Source organism: Melopsittacus undulatus, chromosome 19 (genome assembly GCF_012275295.1).
Source record: "Melopsittacus undulatus isolate bMelUnd1 chromosome 19, bMelUnd1.mat.Z, whole genome shotgun sequence".
Taxonomy (NCBI): Eukaryota; Metazoa; Chordata; class Aves; order Psittaciformes; family Psittaculidae; genus Melopsittacus; species Melopsittacus undulatus.
Window position 1 is genome coordinate 4597920 of NC_047545.1, and position 18396 is coordinate 4616315.

The 18396-nt window shown below is 47.7% G+C and overlaps 1 protein-coding gene across 3 annotated transcripts in view; it reads right to left on the reverse strand.

Annotated features, from left to right (window-relative positions):
- LOC101873380 (fibrillin-2) overlaps nt 1-18396 on the reverse strand; it is an 87153-nt gene that overhangs the window by 64065 nt on the left and 4692 nt on the right. For all 3 annotated transcript variants that reach the window (XM_031055007.2, XM_031055004.2, XM_031055006.2), the window contains exons 3-5: nt 7804-7886; nt 5725-5823; nt 1354-1449 (exon numbers count right to left, since the gene is read on the reverse strand). In XM_031055007.2, coding sequence (XP_030910867.1) covers nt 1354-1449; nt 5725-5823; nt 7804-7886 — 278 coding nt within the window. The remainder of the gene's footprint in view (nt 1-1353; nt 1450-5724; nt 5824-7803; nt 7887-18396) is intronic.

The following is an 18396-nucleotide window of genomic DNA, read 5'->3' on the forward strand; positions in this document are numbered from 1 at the left end:
AGAGGAACGAGCCTGATCTGCACACAAAGTGTTCACTGCCTTTAAGTCAGACCTGCTACCCTAAGCTGAGAAACTGCAGTTAACTGAAGGCAAAGGAGGAGGTTGCTGATTAGGTCCTGGCCTGGGGCTAAGCTCATTGAGCAGGATGTAGGAACACTCCTGCAATGCCATGAGCAACTGATGGCTGTGACAGATACCATTGACCTATCTCAGCAGCTGTAACGACTGATGAGTAGCATTATGACACCTCCTAAAGCTCCTACAGAGAGCTTCACTCTCTGAGCTCCTCAGTTGCCCAACACCACCATGAGCACATTGTAGAAGAGTAGAATAGACCCTCATGAAAGTTGAGGTCCACAGCACCTCAGTGTGGCCCTGCCTGGTCTAGGGCCAAGCTCTGAGCTGCAGAGGCCAGGTACTGCTGCATTTCCAAGCCTACACTCATCTTAGAGCCGAGGAAGATGAAATCTGCTCTCTGGGATGCTGCCAGTGGGACTCTCCATTGTTCCCCACCCTTTCAGTGATGTCTTGCCAATATCTGAACCATTATGAAAACTCTACTGAGGATATTATAGGTGGAGCTGGTAGCAGCACATAATTAAGGTTGCCTAGCACGTTCCATTCTAAGCCCAGGGTTGCTGTTACTTATAATTTTCCCAAGCTTGAGCTGTTCGGAATGAGATTTTCCATATGGTGTGTCTGCTTGGAGTGAAACTGTTTGGAAAGCTGCAGCAAGAAAGGAATCAGTCATAGCTGAGGAGAAGTTTAAGGGGAAATATGGTGTTTTGCCCAGCTTTTACTTATAGACCTGACTGGGAATCTTAGCGATTCTCACAGGGAGGCAATTCAATTTCTCCCTATGAAAGGCAGAAGTAATTGGGCAAACAAGAGAACCAAGTCATAAAACGCTGCAAAATGTCTTTCAATTACTATCTTGAGGTTCCTCTATAGAAAATCAGTGTTGTCAAATAACAACTAAAAACTCAACTTCCCAAATGTAACCAGGAGCAATTTATAATCCAAAAGTACTGGTTGGTTTGTATTTTTGTTGTTCTTCTAATGGAGAATATGCTGTTTATTTAAAACTATTTGCAGAGAAATTATATCTAATATACATATATATGTATTACATTTTATTTACATATATATCTATGTATATATACATTTACAATTACATTACATCAAATATGTCTATATCTGTATCTATATCCCCTAAGGAGAGTGGGCTGAGATTTCAATGGAGAGGAGGATACAGTGATGCCACCGAAGAGCACATCAGTGTGTGCAAGGTGACCTCTCTGGTCATGCAGCTGCATGGATCCAGCCTCACCAGCAGCACTTGCAGGTACTTACGTTGGCCACAGTAGGTTCCAGTGTAGCCCTTCTGGCAGAGGCAGGACTCCTCATTGCAGCTCCCACCATTCATGCACCTCACGTTGCAGGTTTGGACTATGAGGAAGAGCAGGGAAATATCACACAACGATGCAAGCACTTGTGATGGGAAGTGAACAGCCCACACATAGGGATGTTCAAAGCTTTCTGGTCTCAGTGCAGAACCTAAGGGTGATGGTAAGTGGCCAGTTCCTTCAAGTTAAGCAGAGAGACTGTTGACCTCCCATGGTGGGATATGAGCCCATAGTGTGGTTAAAGGCTTACACTTCTACTGAGGTACAATGACAAAAGTAAATAGAGAGCCTGTTCTTTATTCCCTAGGTGTAAGATGTTTTATTCCTCATGTACCTGATACTGTTCAGACAGGGAATACCCACAAGCACTATGGGCAGTGGGAAACTTGGAGCAGTTCAGGGATGTACTTCAAGAGCATCCCATACAGGATAAGGTATCATTGTCCTCTTACAGCAAACAGCTTTTAGAGCCATACAAACAGAGCTCATTCCACAGAAACTCATCATTTTGCTTTCTAAGTTAAACATCTGCAGCTTTGCCCTTTCTACAGGACACTGGAACTGTGAGTAAGGACATAGTTCCTGGTACCTCCCTTTCTGTCATAACTCTGCCATTCTAAACAAGCTTTTCTTTCAGAATACTACACTTCTCAAGTATTTTCATACCCTTTTTATGATCCTTTTGGATCATTGCCCCATTTTAGAAACAGACTTTTCACATTCTGGGCTGTCTACTCTTTAAAATGCCATTGTATTAAAAGACCAGTGAGATGTTTGGGGGAATAGGACTTCTTTGGTGGAGGAAAAGCATCAGCTTTTAAGATACTTCTTTTTATGTGGCCTATTGCTATTACTATGGTGCAATTCATTTAATACGAGGGGTTTTTAAGAAATCTGAAAAGAAAAGCATGTATCATCTATTCTTCTTGCTGTGTTAGAGTTCAGCTTTCACAGTAGATTATGCCACACTCAAATGTGACTAATGCACTGTAGGAAAACAATAGCAATAAATAAATTGGGAAGCTTTATACTGATGTAGACACAAAGCCAGTATTGGCTTTCATTACTATTCACTGTTTAAGTAATGTGGTATTTAAGCAGAAAAGCCCCAAAATGGGGCTTAACTGCTAAACATTGAGTTACAAATACAGGTCAAAGAATTTTCCATCTTCCCTGAATGGCCTGGAACGATGCATTCATCCTTTGTAAGATGTGACAACTCAAACTGCAAGCCCCGAGGTTATAGCAAGTTATGTGAGAAGTGGTTTTCAGCATGAACCACCTCATGTCTGCCAGGGATAGAAGGGGCCCTGATTTGGCAGCTTGAAGGAGAGTGCATATGGGAGTGGATGCTCAGCTATGGCTTGTGTCTGCTCTGCTCTAAGCAGGGAAGAGCTGGGGCCAGTGCAAGTGAAAGGTCTGTCCAAAAGGTAGTAGGACAAGTGTCCAATAGGGATAATATAGGGTTGATGCCTTGCTCAGAGGAAGCCTGAAAGGAAGGAGGAATGGAATGGGAAGTCTCCGAGCTTTGCGTTCAGGATGCTCAGCACATGTGCTGTACATCGAATCCATGCGTTGCTGGTGTGGTTTGAATTAGTCATGATGTCTACTACTCTTCCTATTGCTCTATGGCCAGAGCTCAGGCCAAATTTAGATGAAAGCTTAATGATTAAGGAAACTAAGCTGGAGGCTTCAAAGCATTGCCTGGATCGTCAGACATGAGACCAGTCTCCCTGGGAAAAGGCAGTTTCCAGCACATGCTTCCCCTGCACTGCTCCCTACAATTAATCAGCCCTGGGAAAACAATTACATAGAGCAAATCTGGGAGGGCTGCCCAGAGACAGAGGTAGCTCAGAGCTGTCTGTCAGAGCTGTCCGTCTGTCAGGAACCAGCATCCTGAGCCTCACATTCAATGCACTCAGCAAGGGGAAAGGCTCAGTGAAGTCGAGGCCTTTTGGGACATCAGGGTCTGACATAAAAGAACCCTGATGCTCATCCAGGAACTTTCCCACTGGACCTACACAAAGCTAGTTCCTTTCTTCTGCCATGGTCCCCAAAGCCCTGAGGTCCCATCAACACCTCACTTCTCCCCCAGGATGGCACTGTTAGAACCCCCCTGCCGAAGACCATCTTCCAACTGAGGATTTCCAGGCCTGTTCTGCTTGGTCAGGGTTTGCCAGGGTAGCAGAGACCAAAGTCCTAGGAATAAAGGGAATGATGGTTCGCCCTGTTTAACTGGATTAGATCAGTTCTACAATGGGTTTGAAAGGACCAGTGCCTGCCACCTTCAGCACTAGTTTCCAGGCAGGTTTTCTCTCTGCTTACAGAACACTACTATCCAAACAGTCACTTGCAAATGACTCCTGAAATATCCTTGCTCCCCATAGCAGGAAACCAAGCCTTTTGTTATGACAGCGAGAGGCACAGTGGCTTTTATTGCCTCTGGAATGCACAATTTGTCTGCTTTACCTCCCTGAAGCATTCATGATAAATACAGACCCAAGCATCCCCACAATGAATGCCAGATTTGATGAAGCCCCTGCAGAGGAACCTACCCCCACCTCGAGTGCATGCTGCAATCCAGCCCAGGCTCAGGGGACTGCCAGGGCTGTGCCCATATGTATATACTGCTTACAGCATTCCTTGCATTCCTCTGTGATTGCAACCATATGGACCCTCACTCCCCAAACTGTGTCTTCAGCACCTTCCTCTCAGCAAAGACATGGGGAAGGTCTGCAGGAGCAGCACACACACATGGGTCTGGTGCTGAGCGCTTGCTGGGGACATCTGCAGGGCTGGAGCACAACGTGGCACTTTGGAAGCAGCTATGGGGAATTTCCTTCTTGAGTCACACCCTCAGTGTGGGGTTGGGGGGGTTCTGGCCTTCAATCAGATGCCTGCAAGTCACTGGAGGAACAATAGCTTGCCCACAGAGGGGCAATGATGGGAAATAAATGTGTGGGTTGTCTCTAAAAACAGCCTCAGAAGACTCTAAAATCCTCTGAATTCCTACCTTTTACATAGAGGACAGGCAAAATCCATTCTTAAACTGATCCTGTACCACAGCTCTGTTTCTTTGCTTGCAGGGTTTTACTCTTTGGCTGGTGTTTGAGTTGTGGCATCACTTATGGGTGAAGTGCTTCCATAGTCACCCACGATTTGGTTACCCCCATTTGGAGATCTGGATAGCAATGCGTGGATGGGGACCGGCTGTTACTTTAGGAACAACTGAAGCCCTTTGGGGCTGCCTGTAAATCCTGCATTGACCCAGGTGGGTCCCTATGCTGGCTCATAGGAGCTCATAGGCTTGCACATTGGGCTGGCTATGGCTTTGTCTCTCTAAGCCTAACCCCCCCCATAGGAGGGTGATCCCCCCCAGCTCTGATTACTCTCCCCAGCACTGCACCAGCCTCCAAGACAATCATCTTCATGCCTGAAGATCCCAAGCTTGAACATCTCGAGCAGCAACTTGTGGCCATCACCCTCTGTTACGTGACTATTGACTCATATCCAGCCTGAGCTCTACATAATTCCCAGGTCCTTTCAGCAATACAACGGAAAAAGGGGCCCAAAGGAGCAATAATTCCCTTCCAGAAAGTACACAACATCATTAGCCATCAGGATTTAGCCTGGAGCAGGAGTGCTTTCTGTGCAGAACCATGTGCTGCAGGGTAACGGAGGGGTTGCAAGCAGGGTCTGGTACTGAATGGGCAGGGATTACCAGAGGGATATGGGAATTGCTTTCTGGATACGTGCCTGTCGCCCTGAGTTACTCAGAGACCTAAGCCAGTCCCTTCCCAGGTCCAAGCTGGGAGAAGAAAGCAGAAAAAGGGGCAATGCAGCTTCTGCATTCCCACCTCTGCCAGTGGGGAAGCTCCTTGTGTCACAGCAGTTGGTTAAACCCTGGGCAGCTCTCCCTGACGTCCAAATCCCAGCCCAGGAAAGGCTACATCGTTTTTCCATTGGGAAAAATAGACTATTTATTCGGTTCCCAAAAGCAGTGACAGATTCCATCCCACTGCAAAACACAGCCAGGGATGGATGCATGGACTCTATGGCAGCAGCATCGCTCTTTGCTGCCAGGATGCGGTTTCTGAGCTGCATCCTGCAGGATCCCTCATACAGGAATTGCAGTGAGGACCTTTAAAGGGCCACAAGAAATGAGACTTTCTGACTGCTCCCCAGTTCAGACCAGAACCTGGCTGCCAAAACACCAACCATTGCAGGGATGCACAGACATTTCCTTTCATTGTGATGGGGAAATGAGGAGAGCACAGAAGGGCTCCAGAGGGAGGAGCAGCACCAGCGATGTCCTTACCTCCAGCTGAGCCGCAGTTGGGAGAAAGCTGTCCATTGGAGCACGTACACATGTTTGGCCGTGAACAAAAGCCATCACCACAAGAATTCCTGCAGATTGCTGGAGGAAGAGAAGGACACAGGGATGAGCAGAGGGCTGGGGTGTGAACCAGCTCACAGGCATGGCTTTGGCTGCTAAGGGGATGAGAAGTCATCCCTTGTAAGAATAAGAACCTGGGTAGGAAGTTGGGGCACCTCTCGAGGACTCAGGGCAGAGCAGTGGTGGGAAGGACCCACTTGTTCACAGGGAAACATCTTCCTTTTACCATAGCCAGGGGTTGGTCCTGCTGCCACACTGCTTTTAGAGGCAGCAGAGGACAGGGAAGATGTATGTCACTTTTATATTTGTTCTATTATAACATATATTTGTTATTATAATATATGTCATAATAGAACAAATCTATTTGTTATTATAATATATGTCATAATAGAACAAATCTATTTGTTTTGCCTGCTAACAAAGCTTCTCAGCAGAGACAAGTGATGCTCACGCTAAGCCAGGTTGTTCTTTTCCTTACACTGTGTGTGTTTCCACAAAGCATTGTGAACTCTGTGGTCTGGCATTGAGGGAACTGTTACTGGGATGCATCTCCTGTGGAATGAGGGGCTGAGCCTGCATCAGCCAGAGATGCATCAGCAGGATGCCTTCATAGCAATCCCCATCCCTTCTTGCCTGGGACCCCTGCTAATCTCTTCCCCTTCCTGTGCCATGGGAGCCAAGAGCATAGCTGGCAGTGTTGCTCCACCTGTGTAAGCACAACTTTTATGAGAGCCCCATGAAAGTATCTCATCTCTGTGTGTTTTATAAATACAATCACAAGCCAGCGTCCCCTGAGGACCTGCAGCCCAGATGCCATGGGTTAGTTATGAGAAAAGTCAGCAGCCAGCCCTGAGTGTCACTAACCCCACATGCCACAGAGCAGCTCTTTGGCTGGGAGTTCCTTAACCCTTCACTGCAGCCAGCATCCAACTCAAGCCCTGTATCCTTATCAGGGCATCCCATGTCCCAAGGATGCTGAGGAGGATTCTGTGGGTTTCTCACAGGAGAAAGGACACAGATCTTCAATTCTCATCATCACCTGGGGTGAAGTTGGATGCATTTAATGCAACTCTTATCCTGAGATATGAGGCCTCTTCATTGCCCTTCTGTTTTGAATGCACCAAATGCCATTCTTTGGGACTGGCGAATCGCTGTGTGCAAGGATACATCAACCGTCCCCGTTCCAGCCCATGCTGAATGGAGCTTTGAGCTACTTGGTCTAGTGGAAGATACCCTGCCCATGGGACATGGAGGTTGGAACTGGTGGAGTTTTAAAGTCCCTTCCAAACCAAACCATTCTGTGATCACTCCTAACACAACAGACACTGTTTCCATTGAGAGTATTTGCAGCTCTGAGCTCAGTTTTGGACATCTTGTCCCAGCCTGCTCTCTATTAGGAAGCACAAAGTGTTTCTCTCCCAAAGTGACTGAGTTTAGAGCCTGAAGATGGAATTGCTTCTGGAATATGGGACCTGTATGAGGTGGGAGAGCCCACTAGAGGAGCCTGTTGTTTTCCTCCCACTGTCAACTCCTTTTAGGAAGTCTGGAAAAGGGCATTCAATACAATTCCAAGTGCTTTCTAACACAGAAGGTTTCTTCAGGAAGCTAAAACACTGGGAGATACCAGCATCCCACAGTGCTCTCAGCTAGTTTGGATGTCCAGGCTATTAATACCTCCAGGACATCATGTATTTACTGTGTTTCAGCATGAAGCACAACCAAATGCAGGTAAAATCACCCCTAGAGTCCCCACTGAGAACCTGATTTATTTACTCCTGAACTGACTTGCACTCCCCATGGGGCAGTGGACAAAAGGCCAGGCACTAAATGGCACCAGTTGTAACCACCCTGGTTTAATCAAGCCTCACAGAGATGAGAATTCCCAGCACCGGTGCTCCTGTCCCAGTGGGTTATGAAATGTGTTATCCACTGAACTGTGAGGTGCACATCCCTTCCCACATGGAATTTAGTGGTGCCCTTAACACGCAGATGGATACTCACGGACGATGCACTGGTTCCCTCCAGGCAGCGTTTTCCAGCCGGGGCAGCAGTAGGAATGGAACCTCGAGCCACAGACATTGGGTCTGAAATGAAACACAATCATTGTTTGCCTCTGTTTCTGTGCATTGGATGAATCCAGCATGGATCAGCGCTGCGGGAGAGCGCGGAAACAGCTTCTGGTGGGACATTGCTCTGCCAAACCCCATTCCCTCGCTGGGAGCTTGAACAAGACACGTTTCATTCCCACCAAAGGAACCACCATACATTACGTCAGGAACTGACTTCTGAGCACCCTGTGCAGAATGCTCTGAGCTTACAGTGACTCTCTCAGGGCTATATGGAGCCCAAGGAAAGCCAGGTCTACCCTGACATGAGGCTGCAGCATGGAACCATAGCCACAATGTTCAACATCATCAGCCTAAAACCAGTCCATATCAGTATGTCAATGACCTGAGCAAGCTGCTCCAGTGGAAGGTGTCTCTGCCTGTGGCAGGGGGTTGGAACTGGATGAGCTTTGAGGTCCCTTCCAACCCCAACCATTCCATGGTTCTATTATCAGCTGGATACCTGCATTTTCCTGTTGAGAGAGCTGTACCGTTGGTCTGTTTTCCTGTCATTGCCTTTGTTTGCTCGTCCCCCTTTCCAACATAAGGATGTGAACAGCCATGCAAGGAAGGTACCATCAACCTTCGTACACTGTTATACAGCCATTTTATCAGGCTTTTTGTCAAAGTCGTTGAAGGAAGATGTATCTTCATCAATCCCATAAGCCATAACACATGAAACTCATACTGAAGTGAGTGTTTTGAACTGCAGTTGCAAGTGCCACCTTTTCCTAAGAGACAAGGAGCCAAGGATTTCATCAGGCTCTGTGCAGAGATGCTGGGAGAGGCCCTGGGCACCCTGTTATACAGTAAGCTAAAGCACCAGATCTCCATTGTTCCTCCAGAACTGAACCTTTACAAGCATATGCTAAACGTTAGCCGAGTTGCAAAACAAAACATGGGGAGAACCCGTTTTGAATGGGTTGAAATTAATGGTGTCACAGAAATGACCTAGAGGGAGAATGAAATCAGATTCCAAAGCAATAACTCAGTGAGGAGAACACTGTTTTGTGAGGAAAAAAACATAACATTGAACCAAATTGTGTCAAAATTGCTTTTGGAAGTTAATAGCAGTCATCTTAATCCTGGGAACAACAAGCTGGAAACCCACATTCCCTTCAGCAAGAAGGTGTGGATAAAAGGGACTCCATTTAGCTGTTAAACAGCAAACTGCAGCCAGTCTGTGGTGAAGTGCTCCTCGGATATGGGGATACCAAGGTTAGAGGTCAAATAATTCGAGCTCCATAAACTTGCCCTTAACTTGGGTTATTGCTGATCATCAAAATCCAGACATTTCAGAACCAGCAGGAACCCAAAACCAAGAGGGTTTTTCTGCTCCGCTGGTTCTCAGCTTTGCCTCCCTGCTAGTCAAAATAGCAAGAGGGTCTCATCCAGACACGATGCAGTCCTGGAGAGACACAGTTGTACTGCTGAGATGGTGCTAGGGCCCGGGTGGCTTCTATTTTGGGTGTTAGAGCCATGGAGATAAGAGCATCACTGCTGGTGCAGCCCCATGGTTTGGCTGGTGCAAAAATAGACCTGCAAGACAAGGCAGATCTTCCCTTATCACCTTCTGTGCCATGCAGGGAAAGGCTGGAAGAGCTCAGCTGCTCAAGAGAACTGTTTGCATGAGTGTGAATATGGCTCCAAGGGTGATGCTAAGAAAGAACTGAGGGAATCACAGCGTTGGCCATAGCATCTTCTTTGTCCTCCTTAAATAAGGATTCTAGAGATAAGCAGGGACAAAGTAAGCATGAATTTCAATTGATGGCACCAAATGCTGCCTGCTGGCGGTGGCTCCATCTGAGAATGGGGAGATGCCAGGAAAACAAACCCAACTGGAGCAAAGCTGGGGCCATGTGATGTGGAAAGGCACGGCTATTAGTAAGAGAAGCCTTTCTCCCACATCCACAATGGGGTTGGAGGCATGAGCAAGGGCTGGGAGGCAATCCATACCACAGGACTGCCTGAGGCTCAGGGTGCCAGCCTGCCTGTGGGGCCAGAACACAAGCAGCATCTGGCTGTTGCTGTTAGCAGCCTGGGAAAGGCAGCCTGGAGCACTGAGCTGTTGCTCACTGGCTGAGCAAGCAGCCAAAAAGGACTCGGTCCTGCCAGTTATTGTCAGATGCCCAGTGTGACCCCAGAAGAATTCATTGCTAAAGGCAGGAAAGGGCAGAGAGCACAGAATGAGGAGTCCAGGCTGAGAACACTTTGCAGACACAGATGGAAGCCAAAAACTAAGTTGTAGAACCACAGAAGCAACCAGGTTGGAAAAGGCCTTTAAGAGCATCCAGTCCACCCATTCCCAGCCCTGCCAAGGCCACCCCTACCCCATAGCACTGAGGCCTCATCTCCATGGTGTGTGAGGGCTGGTGCCTGCAGCCCTGCCCTGGGCAGCCTGTTCCAATGCCTGAGCACCCTGTGGGGCAGGAATTGTTCCTCAGCTCCATCTAAACCTGCCCTGGTGCAGCTTGAGGCCGGTTCCTCTTGTCCCATCCCTTGTTCCTTGGGAGCAGAGCCCAGCCCCTCCTGGCTCCATCCTCCTGCAGGCACTTGTATGGAGCCATCAGGTCCCCCTGAGCCTTCTCTTCTCCATCTGAACCCCCCAGCTCCCTCAGCCCTTCCCCATCCCTTGTGCTCCAAGCCCTGCACCAGCTCCATTGCCCTGCTCTGGCCCCATCCAGAGATGAGTGAGGAGCCCAGATTCAAGGTGCAGCCTCACCAGTGCCAAGTCATCCTGAGCTTCCCATTCACCCACAGCTACATTAGCACATGCACACAGGCTCTTGCACGCTCCTAAAGCCATGGGCAAAAGGATACCCAGCTAGGCTGGGCTCTCCAAACCCTCAGAAAGCTCTGTTTTGAGGAACAACTGCAGTGTCCACCCAGCAAGACACAAAGCTAATGAACCCTTGGCTGCATGGAGTGTGTGCTTTCCAGAGAGCAGGACCAGCAGCCCAGGGTCGTGAGCAATCAGTGCACCTCAGTTGTCACCAGCCATCAAAAGTGGTATTTTCATTCCTTAAATTAGAGGAAGAGAGGTGGGAATGGAACTTGGTGGATTGCCAGGGCTGGGGGGAGATGCTCTGATCCGCACAGGGATTGCTCCCATAGCTGGTCATGTTCTCCTTACTGGCCTCATCCAGAGCAATGGAACACATTCATTCAGGGGGCAAAAAAACCCACTATAATTCATTACTTGGGGCCAATTTCCTGTTCTTCTCACCAAGTGGAGACTCTTGGCCAGTGACTGAGGATGCCCTGGCCTGTGATCCTGGTCTGCCTTGGTGCATGCTCAGTGGTCCAGCACATGTTCTCCCAGCTCATTGCTTTCTTTGTGGTCTGGGTACCTGCTGCCAGTGCTCTCTGGACCAGTCTGAGTTGCTTGGTAAGGGCAGAGATGCCAACACTTGACATCTCTTCTCTGCTGCCTTGATGAGGACAAGTCACAGTTACAGAATAGGTACTCATTGTATTCAAACTGCTTTTCCGTAAGCTAAGCCTCTGCTAAGGAAAGCACTTGCACCAGGTCCCAGATGTACATCGGGCAAGTGACCAAGCACGAATTCCTTTCTCTTTAAGTGTTTCAAGCAAAACACTCACTTAAAAACTACCCTCCTGCCTTGCCAAAGTACAACTGTGCAGGGCTGGAGCCCAGTGTTGTATGGAAGAGTGTGCAGCAACTTCCCCACCAGCACATGGGATCAGTGCCTGGTGGCTTCAGGATGAGAAGCACTTCAGATCAACCATCCCACCACAAACCAAATGGTCAAGAGACTTCATCCTTGATGCTGGTCCTCAAAATAGGTGGGACAAATTCATCAGAGGAGAAATACCCAACAGCAGCAGACCACATCCTAGACTAGACTAGGAGAAGCGTGGCCACCAGGTCCAGTTATCCCCCCCCTTTCATAACCCCCTAACGTTAGGAACCCATGAAGCTTACTCAGCCTTCTCAGTCTTTCTTCTGTCCTCTCTTTGTGTTCTCTGAGTATCTCAAGAAATAGGAAAATCTCTCTTGTACTCTGCCAGCACATCCAGTTTGGGGTACATGGGGTGAATGGCAACCCCACAGTCACCACCTCCCCTGTCCCTTACCTCATGTGCAAGTTTATCTCTGTCCTCAGGTTTCAGCTGTGGGATATTTATGGGGAAATCAAACCATCCAGGCAAAGATTTAGCCAACTCTCCATGTACTTCTACTTGCTCAGCTTTAGGAACAAGCACCAGCCCAAACACTGCTCCGGATTGCCCCAGCCCCTGCAGATTTTGCTGTAGATACACCAACTGGGTGACAATGGAGCTAACACCAGGCTAGAGAGGATTCCTGGTTTTGTTCAAGCAATATACACAGTGTGATAAGTTATTTGCTAACGAGATAGAGTAATTCCACTGGAGAAGCCAGCTGCTCCTATCCTGTTCCCTGTTTAATGCAAGGATATTAACTCAGGCCTGCAAAGGAGGTGCTTAATTCCTCCCACTTGAAACATCATCCTCTTGTTCTGCAGAGCAGCCCAGCATCTGTTTAACTTTCAGGAATGAGTTCAAATCCCAGTGATTTCAATTAGTTTTGGTTCTAAGAGCTCCATTTTCAAGGTGCAGAGATGCCAACTTCCTGTTACCACCAGTAAAAGCCACAACCCTTAAGACTGCCAACAGCTATTTTGCTGGGTAATACTGCAAACCCAAAAGTATTCAGAACTGAGCACATCCTGAAGCTGTTTGCTGAGCTCTGGATCACTTCCCTAAGACTCTCTGCAGTACCTGCAATACTCAATCTGTGGCAACACAAACTGGGACTCAGAAGACCTTGACATAGGATGCTCAAAGAAAGCTGAGCCCTCCAAGCATCTGAATTCAGCTGCTGATCCTCCACTGTGGCTCTCCTTAAGGAAGCTAGGCAGAGGTGGAAGAGTACATCACTGCCTGCTCCTCCTCCCAGAGCCTACAAGGGGCTCTAGACAAGAGAGATTGGTTTAAGTGATTAGAGGCTATTTTTTCTTGGCTATTTAACAGGAAAGGAAGCCTTGATTTAAGCAGTTATTTTAATCTCAGGTTTCATGTTTTAGCAATTTTATCCCAGAAAATGGAGGGTCTGAAGCTAAAGAGAGTGACCCCATAGACACCTACTTCACCACTTTCTTTAGTTAACCAGGACCAAAATATATGCCTTTTAACTGAGCAATAAAGTCACTCAGGTGCTTACTGGTTTCATTTCTATATTATTAGAAAATGGGGAGAAATTAAATCATGCTTTCCAGATGGTTATTACATTCCTACTTCTAATACATATTAAATTCTCTTTGTCTTGAATTGAACCAGCATTAAATGGGTCTTTTCCATGTTTGATGGTGCTTCTCCCATCTCTGTGGCCAGGGCTGAATTTCCTACCATAATTCAGAGCAGCAAGCAGATTCCCAGGAGCCGGTTAACACTTCCCTTTGGGAAGCAGCATTACCAACAATCCCATCTTTTCCCCTCCCCCTTAAATGCTGAAATCAATCAAAACTGCAAGTACGATTCTCAAAGCTTCCAACAAAACCCATTCCCTTCTCCAGCAGATAATCCCTGCCCATACCAACATCACCTCCATGCTTCCTGCCAAGAGCAAGAGGAACCAGCCTAGGCCAGAAGTCCAGGATCAAGCCTTTCACAATACAAATCAAAGCACAAGGAAAACTTGGGAACAAGAATCTTCAGTTGGAAGTTTCCATCTGCTGCCTTCATTTTGGTCCTTCTATTGGTTATAGTATTTCAGTTCTAGCTTTATGAATAAATGTTTACATGCCTGGAGTGGGTGGACCTGGAAGCAACCAAAGAGATAACTCAAGAGATGCTCAAGAGACAACTGGATCACAGCACTAGAAGCTCCAGGTGCACCTTTACTGAATGACATCCACTCTCTCTACACTTGGCTTTAGCAAGCCTCAGAGCACAGAGACCCACATCCTGCCCAGGGCAGGAAGGTGATGGGGCAAGGCAAGAAGGATCTGCTACGGTTTAACCATGCTCTTCCTCATAGCTTCTAAGTGGAGATGCCCAAAGCTTTTCCCTTGCAGATGGAGTCTTCAGAGCATACATAAATATGTGTTTCACTGTCCTGTAAGAAAGCTCGGTATTTAGAATGAAATAGAAGAGGATATTTCAGTTGGAAGGGCCCTACAGTCCTCACCTATTCCAACTGCAATGACATGTGGGCAACCACAGGCAGCACGGTCCATTTCAGATCATTCTCATAAGTACTGGAGGGATGTTGTTACTCTTTGGCTACACATGGTTGCTGTTTCAGTTGTAGTCAGTGACATACCCCATAGATTTGCTTTTTTAAGCATTGAAATCACCATAGATACTGGCTCTTTTTCACAAACAACCCACACAGTCAGTATGAGAGTGTCTGGTAGCCTAAACCATAGCATGAAGTTAAGCAATGGGACATTTTAGCTTCTACTGCCTCTTAGTAGCACTTTGGTTCTCACTCGAAACTGGATTTCATTTTCATGCAAGTTTCCTACAAGTCTGAGGTCAAGAAATCCACTTCTTTTAAGGAATGAAAGCTGAACTTCTGTATTTAAAGGACTTTGCTTTGAGATGTTAAGAAATCAGTACCTCTCACTAGGTTCACAGCAGCAGCAGCAGCACAGATGTACCACTGCAGGAGAGATTTGCTGACTCCCTCTTAGGGCTTTTTCCTTGCAACAAAGTCAGCTAAAACACTGCTCTTAAACTTGGCAGAGGCAAAATCAGGGCCTGAATCATGAAACATCTGACATTGCTGGTTGCGCTTTGGGCATCAGCTCCTTTTAAAGGCACCTGTTTCCAATAAACCTAAAGCAAGTGTGAAGAAAATTACAACTGCTGCTGGACACCCGTCTGCAATTCCTGCAATGTCAGGGATGGAGGCGGATTAAAACACTGCTGGGAGTCATCTGCTCCTGTGCACATCCTGGAGTAAACTACTAAGGTGGTGAAGCTCATCTCTATGTCCAACCTCCCCTTGACATTGAATAGCATGCTCCATCCCTGGCAGTGCTCAAGGCCAGGTTGGACACAGGGGCTTGGAGCAGCTGCTCCAGTGGAAGGGGGCTGGAACTGGGCGAGCTTTAAGGTCCTTTCCAACACAAACCATTCCATGAGCATCCCAGCATAAGCTCCAGTTTAGCTTGGTGCCATGTGGCCCAGAATCACAGGCTATGGCTCTCCCTCTCCACTGAGCTCCACTCCCAGGCTTAGGCTGGTGGATGAAGAGCTCATTTACCTCCCAGCAGCTCCTCTTCTCTTGCTGTTGCACAGTTGCCATGTGCCTTTGCTCTCCATTCCCCAGTGTCAAGTTGCAAACTAAGGAGGTGTCACAAAATCTATAGCAGAGCAGCTTAGGAACTCCTCGTATTCCCCATTCCCCACACTCAATAGAGACATCTCTTTCTGTGCAAGTCAGAGCAACGCAAGAGGTAGAACCAATGCCTCCCCCAGCAGCCTCTCTTCATCCATCTTCTCAATTGCAGTGGCCATTTCATCATTAATGGGCCTGACATAATTGGTTGTGTTTAAAGTCAGGCTGGAGCTGAGCCTTTCTTCTTACTTGAAAGAACAGGCAGCCATGAACTTACAGGAAATCATTCTGCCAGCAAACAGCTCAGCTGGCTGCAGACTAATCATCTTTTCTTTCCCCTTTGTTAAACACATTCTTGCTCTTGGAAACTGTTCAATAGTTCATTAAACTAATAATCCCATTCAAATCCTGCCTCATAAATGGATTTGTCAGTGCTGGGCCTTTCAGGAGACGGTCATTTTAAATTGCCTTTACTTTAATGGGTTTAAGGATAGTTTAAATCCCGGCTTTGGCTGTGATTTATTGGTCCACATTACTGTTATTTGCAAAAGCATTGTTTAAATAACAGCCTTGTTTGTTTTGCATTTATTTCATTTCTTTCCCTTTAGGAGACTGGGATGGGAACAGAGCTCCAAATAAATGATTCCAGCAGAAATCCATACAATCCTTCCTCCTGCATTGCTGAAGCCTCATTTACCAGTGCGGCATCTACAACTTCCCAGTGCACAGCCAGTTCACTGCAGACGTTAGCAAGGAGACCTTGTGTTGGTCAGAGGTACCAGACAGCAGCTTCTCACTACAAGCTTTATGATATAAAAAGGCCCATGTGATGCAGCTAAGCTTTGCTGTAGTTTAATTCCAGTTCTACTTCAATTCCTTCCATGCAAGCCTCAGAACTAAAGCTATTTCAGATGAACCTTTGGGTTGAAATCCATCTCTCTAACAAAAGAGACTTGCAGGTCTTTGAGAGCAAACGCCAAAGCAAATACATGACATGATGTCAAACTATTCAACCAAAACCACAGAGAAACACGTTTAGAGGTTCAGGTGGGCATTTAGAGGTGTGCTATTAGAATAGATCATGCCACAAATCACGTAAGCCACCTGCGTGTCTACACTGTAAAATAACACCAGGTTTGTATAAGCAACCCTCCCTTTCCTTCCCATTCAAAGCTGCCCCAAGAAAAATCACTGTCCATTCACTTCTTCTGCTGCTTGTCTGTGAATGAAGCAAACCTTCCATGCTGGCTTCTCCATTTCCCCCAAAGTGTATCAAACTCTGTTAAATTCCACAGCAGCAAAGAATCCTGATGCCTTAAGGCAGCAAAACCCAGGTCAGGGGAGATGCTGATCCAAAGCTGCAACTCTCCAGCATTGTTCCAAGCCAGAGCATAAGGACAAGGGACTGGTGCTGTTTGGGGAATCTGGGTCTGTGGCTCTGCAGGAGATGGGTGGCACTGGCTGCCAAACCCATCTACAGCATTGTAGCTGGTGACATCTGTAGCTGCTTTCTACGCCAAGCAGAACATTATTTAGACCATCACTCTTCAATAGAGTTCTCATCTCAAGTGCTGTTGTCTGCCTGTAAAATAGAGATTTTGGAAAGAGATTGCCAAAGGGCTGGAAACCCTGATGCAGACATCTGAACACAAAGCCTAGGAGACAGTCAGGGCTGCTTGACACAGAGCATGGGAAGCCCCTGGGGCAGAAGCTCCAGCCACGCTGCCTTCTGCCAGCTTCCACTGCGATTCCCTCCCTGGAATCTCTGCTCTCCTAAGGGCCAACAAACAATGGCTCTTTGGTTGCCTCCCATTAGATTGCACAGATTCCCTCAAACAGACCCTGCATTTACCCCAGTGGGGTTTTTGTTGCTTTTCCTACAGCAATTGTTTCAGAGGGCATGAGGAAAGTAGAAGAGAACACGATGGAGGCAGTGGTGTGGTCCTCAGCTCTCTGCTGGCACTTCAGGTCCTGCCTCGAGCTTACTGTGTGGCCACTAAGAACTTACCCAACCAATAACTGGGGATTGCTTTACTTCAATGCTGCTCCATGTCTGAGGCTTTCAAGTACAGAAGGGAGTAATTTCTAACTTGGGAAACTGGGTTTCAGCTTCAAAATGCGCTTGGGATTTGGAGCTTGAGTCACCAAGAATCAAAAGGATTTAAGCAGTAAAACAGTGTTTGAAAACAGGATTTGGTCAGCTAAGACACCGAGTGCTGTAAGACCACTGGACACCAGTGACCTCCTTCCTGGTCCCATAGGGAATGGAAAAAGTAATTTCCTTGCTCTGCCCTCCTTTTCTTTTCACAGGGCTGTCTGGGACAGCATTACCCATGCACACAACTCCTCCCAATGCTTTCTAACCCCACTATGAGCACAGTAATCAATCACACACAGCCCCGGGCAGCCAGGCTGAACAAGAACCTCTGGATCTGGTACACTGCCATCCCATCCTTTCCAAGTAAGGGCCTCATCCCACTTAGCCATAAAGGTCTGGGAGGTTTCACCTGATGGACTCCAAGAGAAGAACACGATGCAAGCACTTACATAGAGGTCATACTGGGGGACACATCCCTACTCTGCGAGGGAGCTTTGGGGAGCAGTTTGGAGAGGAGGACCCCCCTGAATCCAGTACAGCAGGAGGCAATGGACACGCACAGTTGCATTGCCAGAGCCCTGCCCCTGTGCTCCAGCCCAAACACAGCACATTTGACTGTCTGACTCCAGCCCATTGAAGGAGGAGTCCGGCACGGGCCAGGCTCCGCGCGTGTATCACGTTCTGCTCCCATCCTGCCCACTGACACAGGAGCACGTTCCAAGAACCACAGCCAGGCAGACTTAAAATAACCCCGGATCAGTGGCGGGGCCAGGAACCATCTTGGGAGCCTGCAAACACCGCTCAGCTCCAGCACCAGCCTCGCCAGTTGAGCCCCATCTCCCTCCTTGGGTGGCAAACGCTCCTGGGTCCAGCTCTGGCACCCATTTGCCTGCAGGTGAGCCCACAAGCCACAGCCACACTGGGCATCAAGAGTGCGAGACCTTCCCGTTAGCAGCAACCACGAGGAAGCAGTTACCAGAGGTAATAACCTCTCACTACAGCCCAGAGCATTGACTGGAAGCAGAGAACCGAGGGCAATTCCAGGGTCAAAGCCTGGGTTG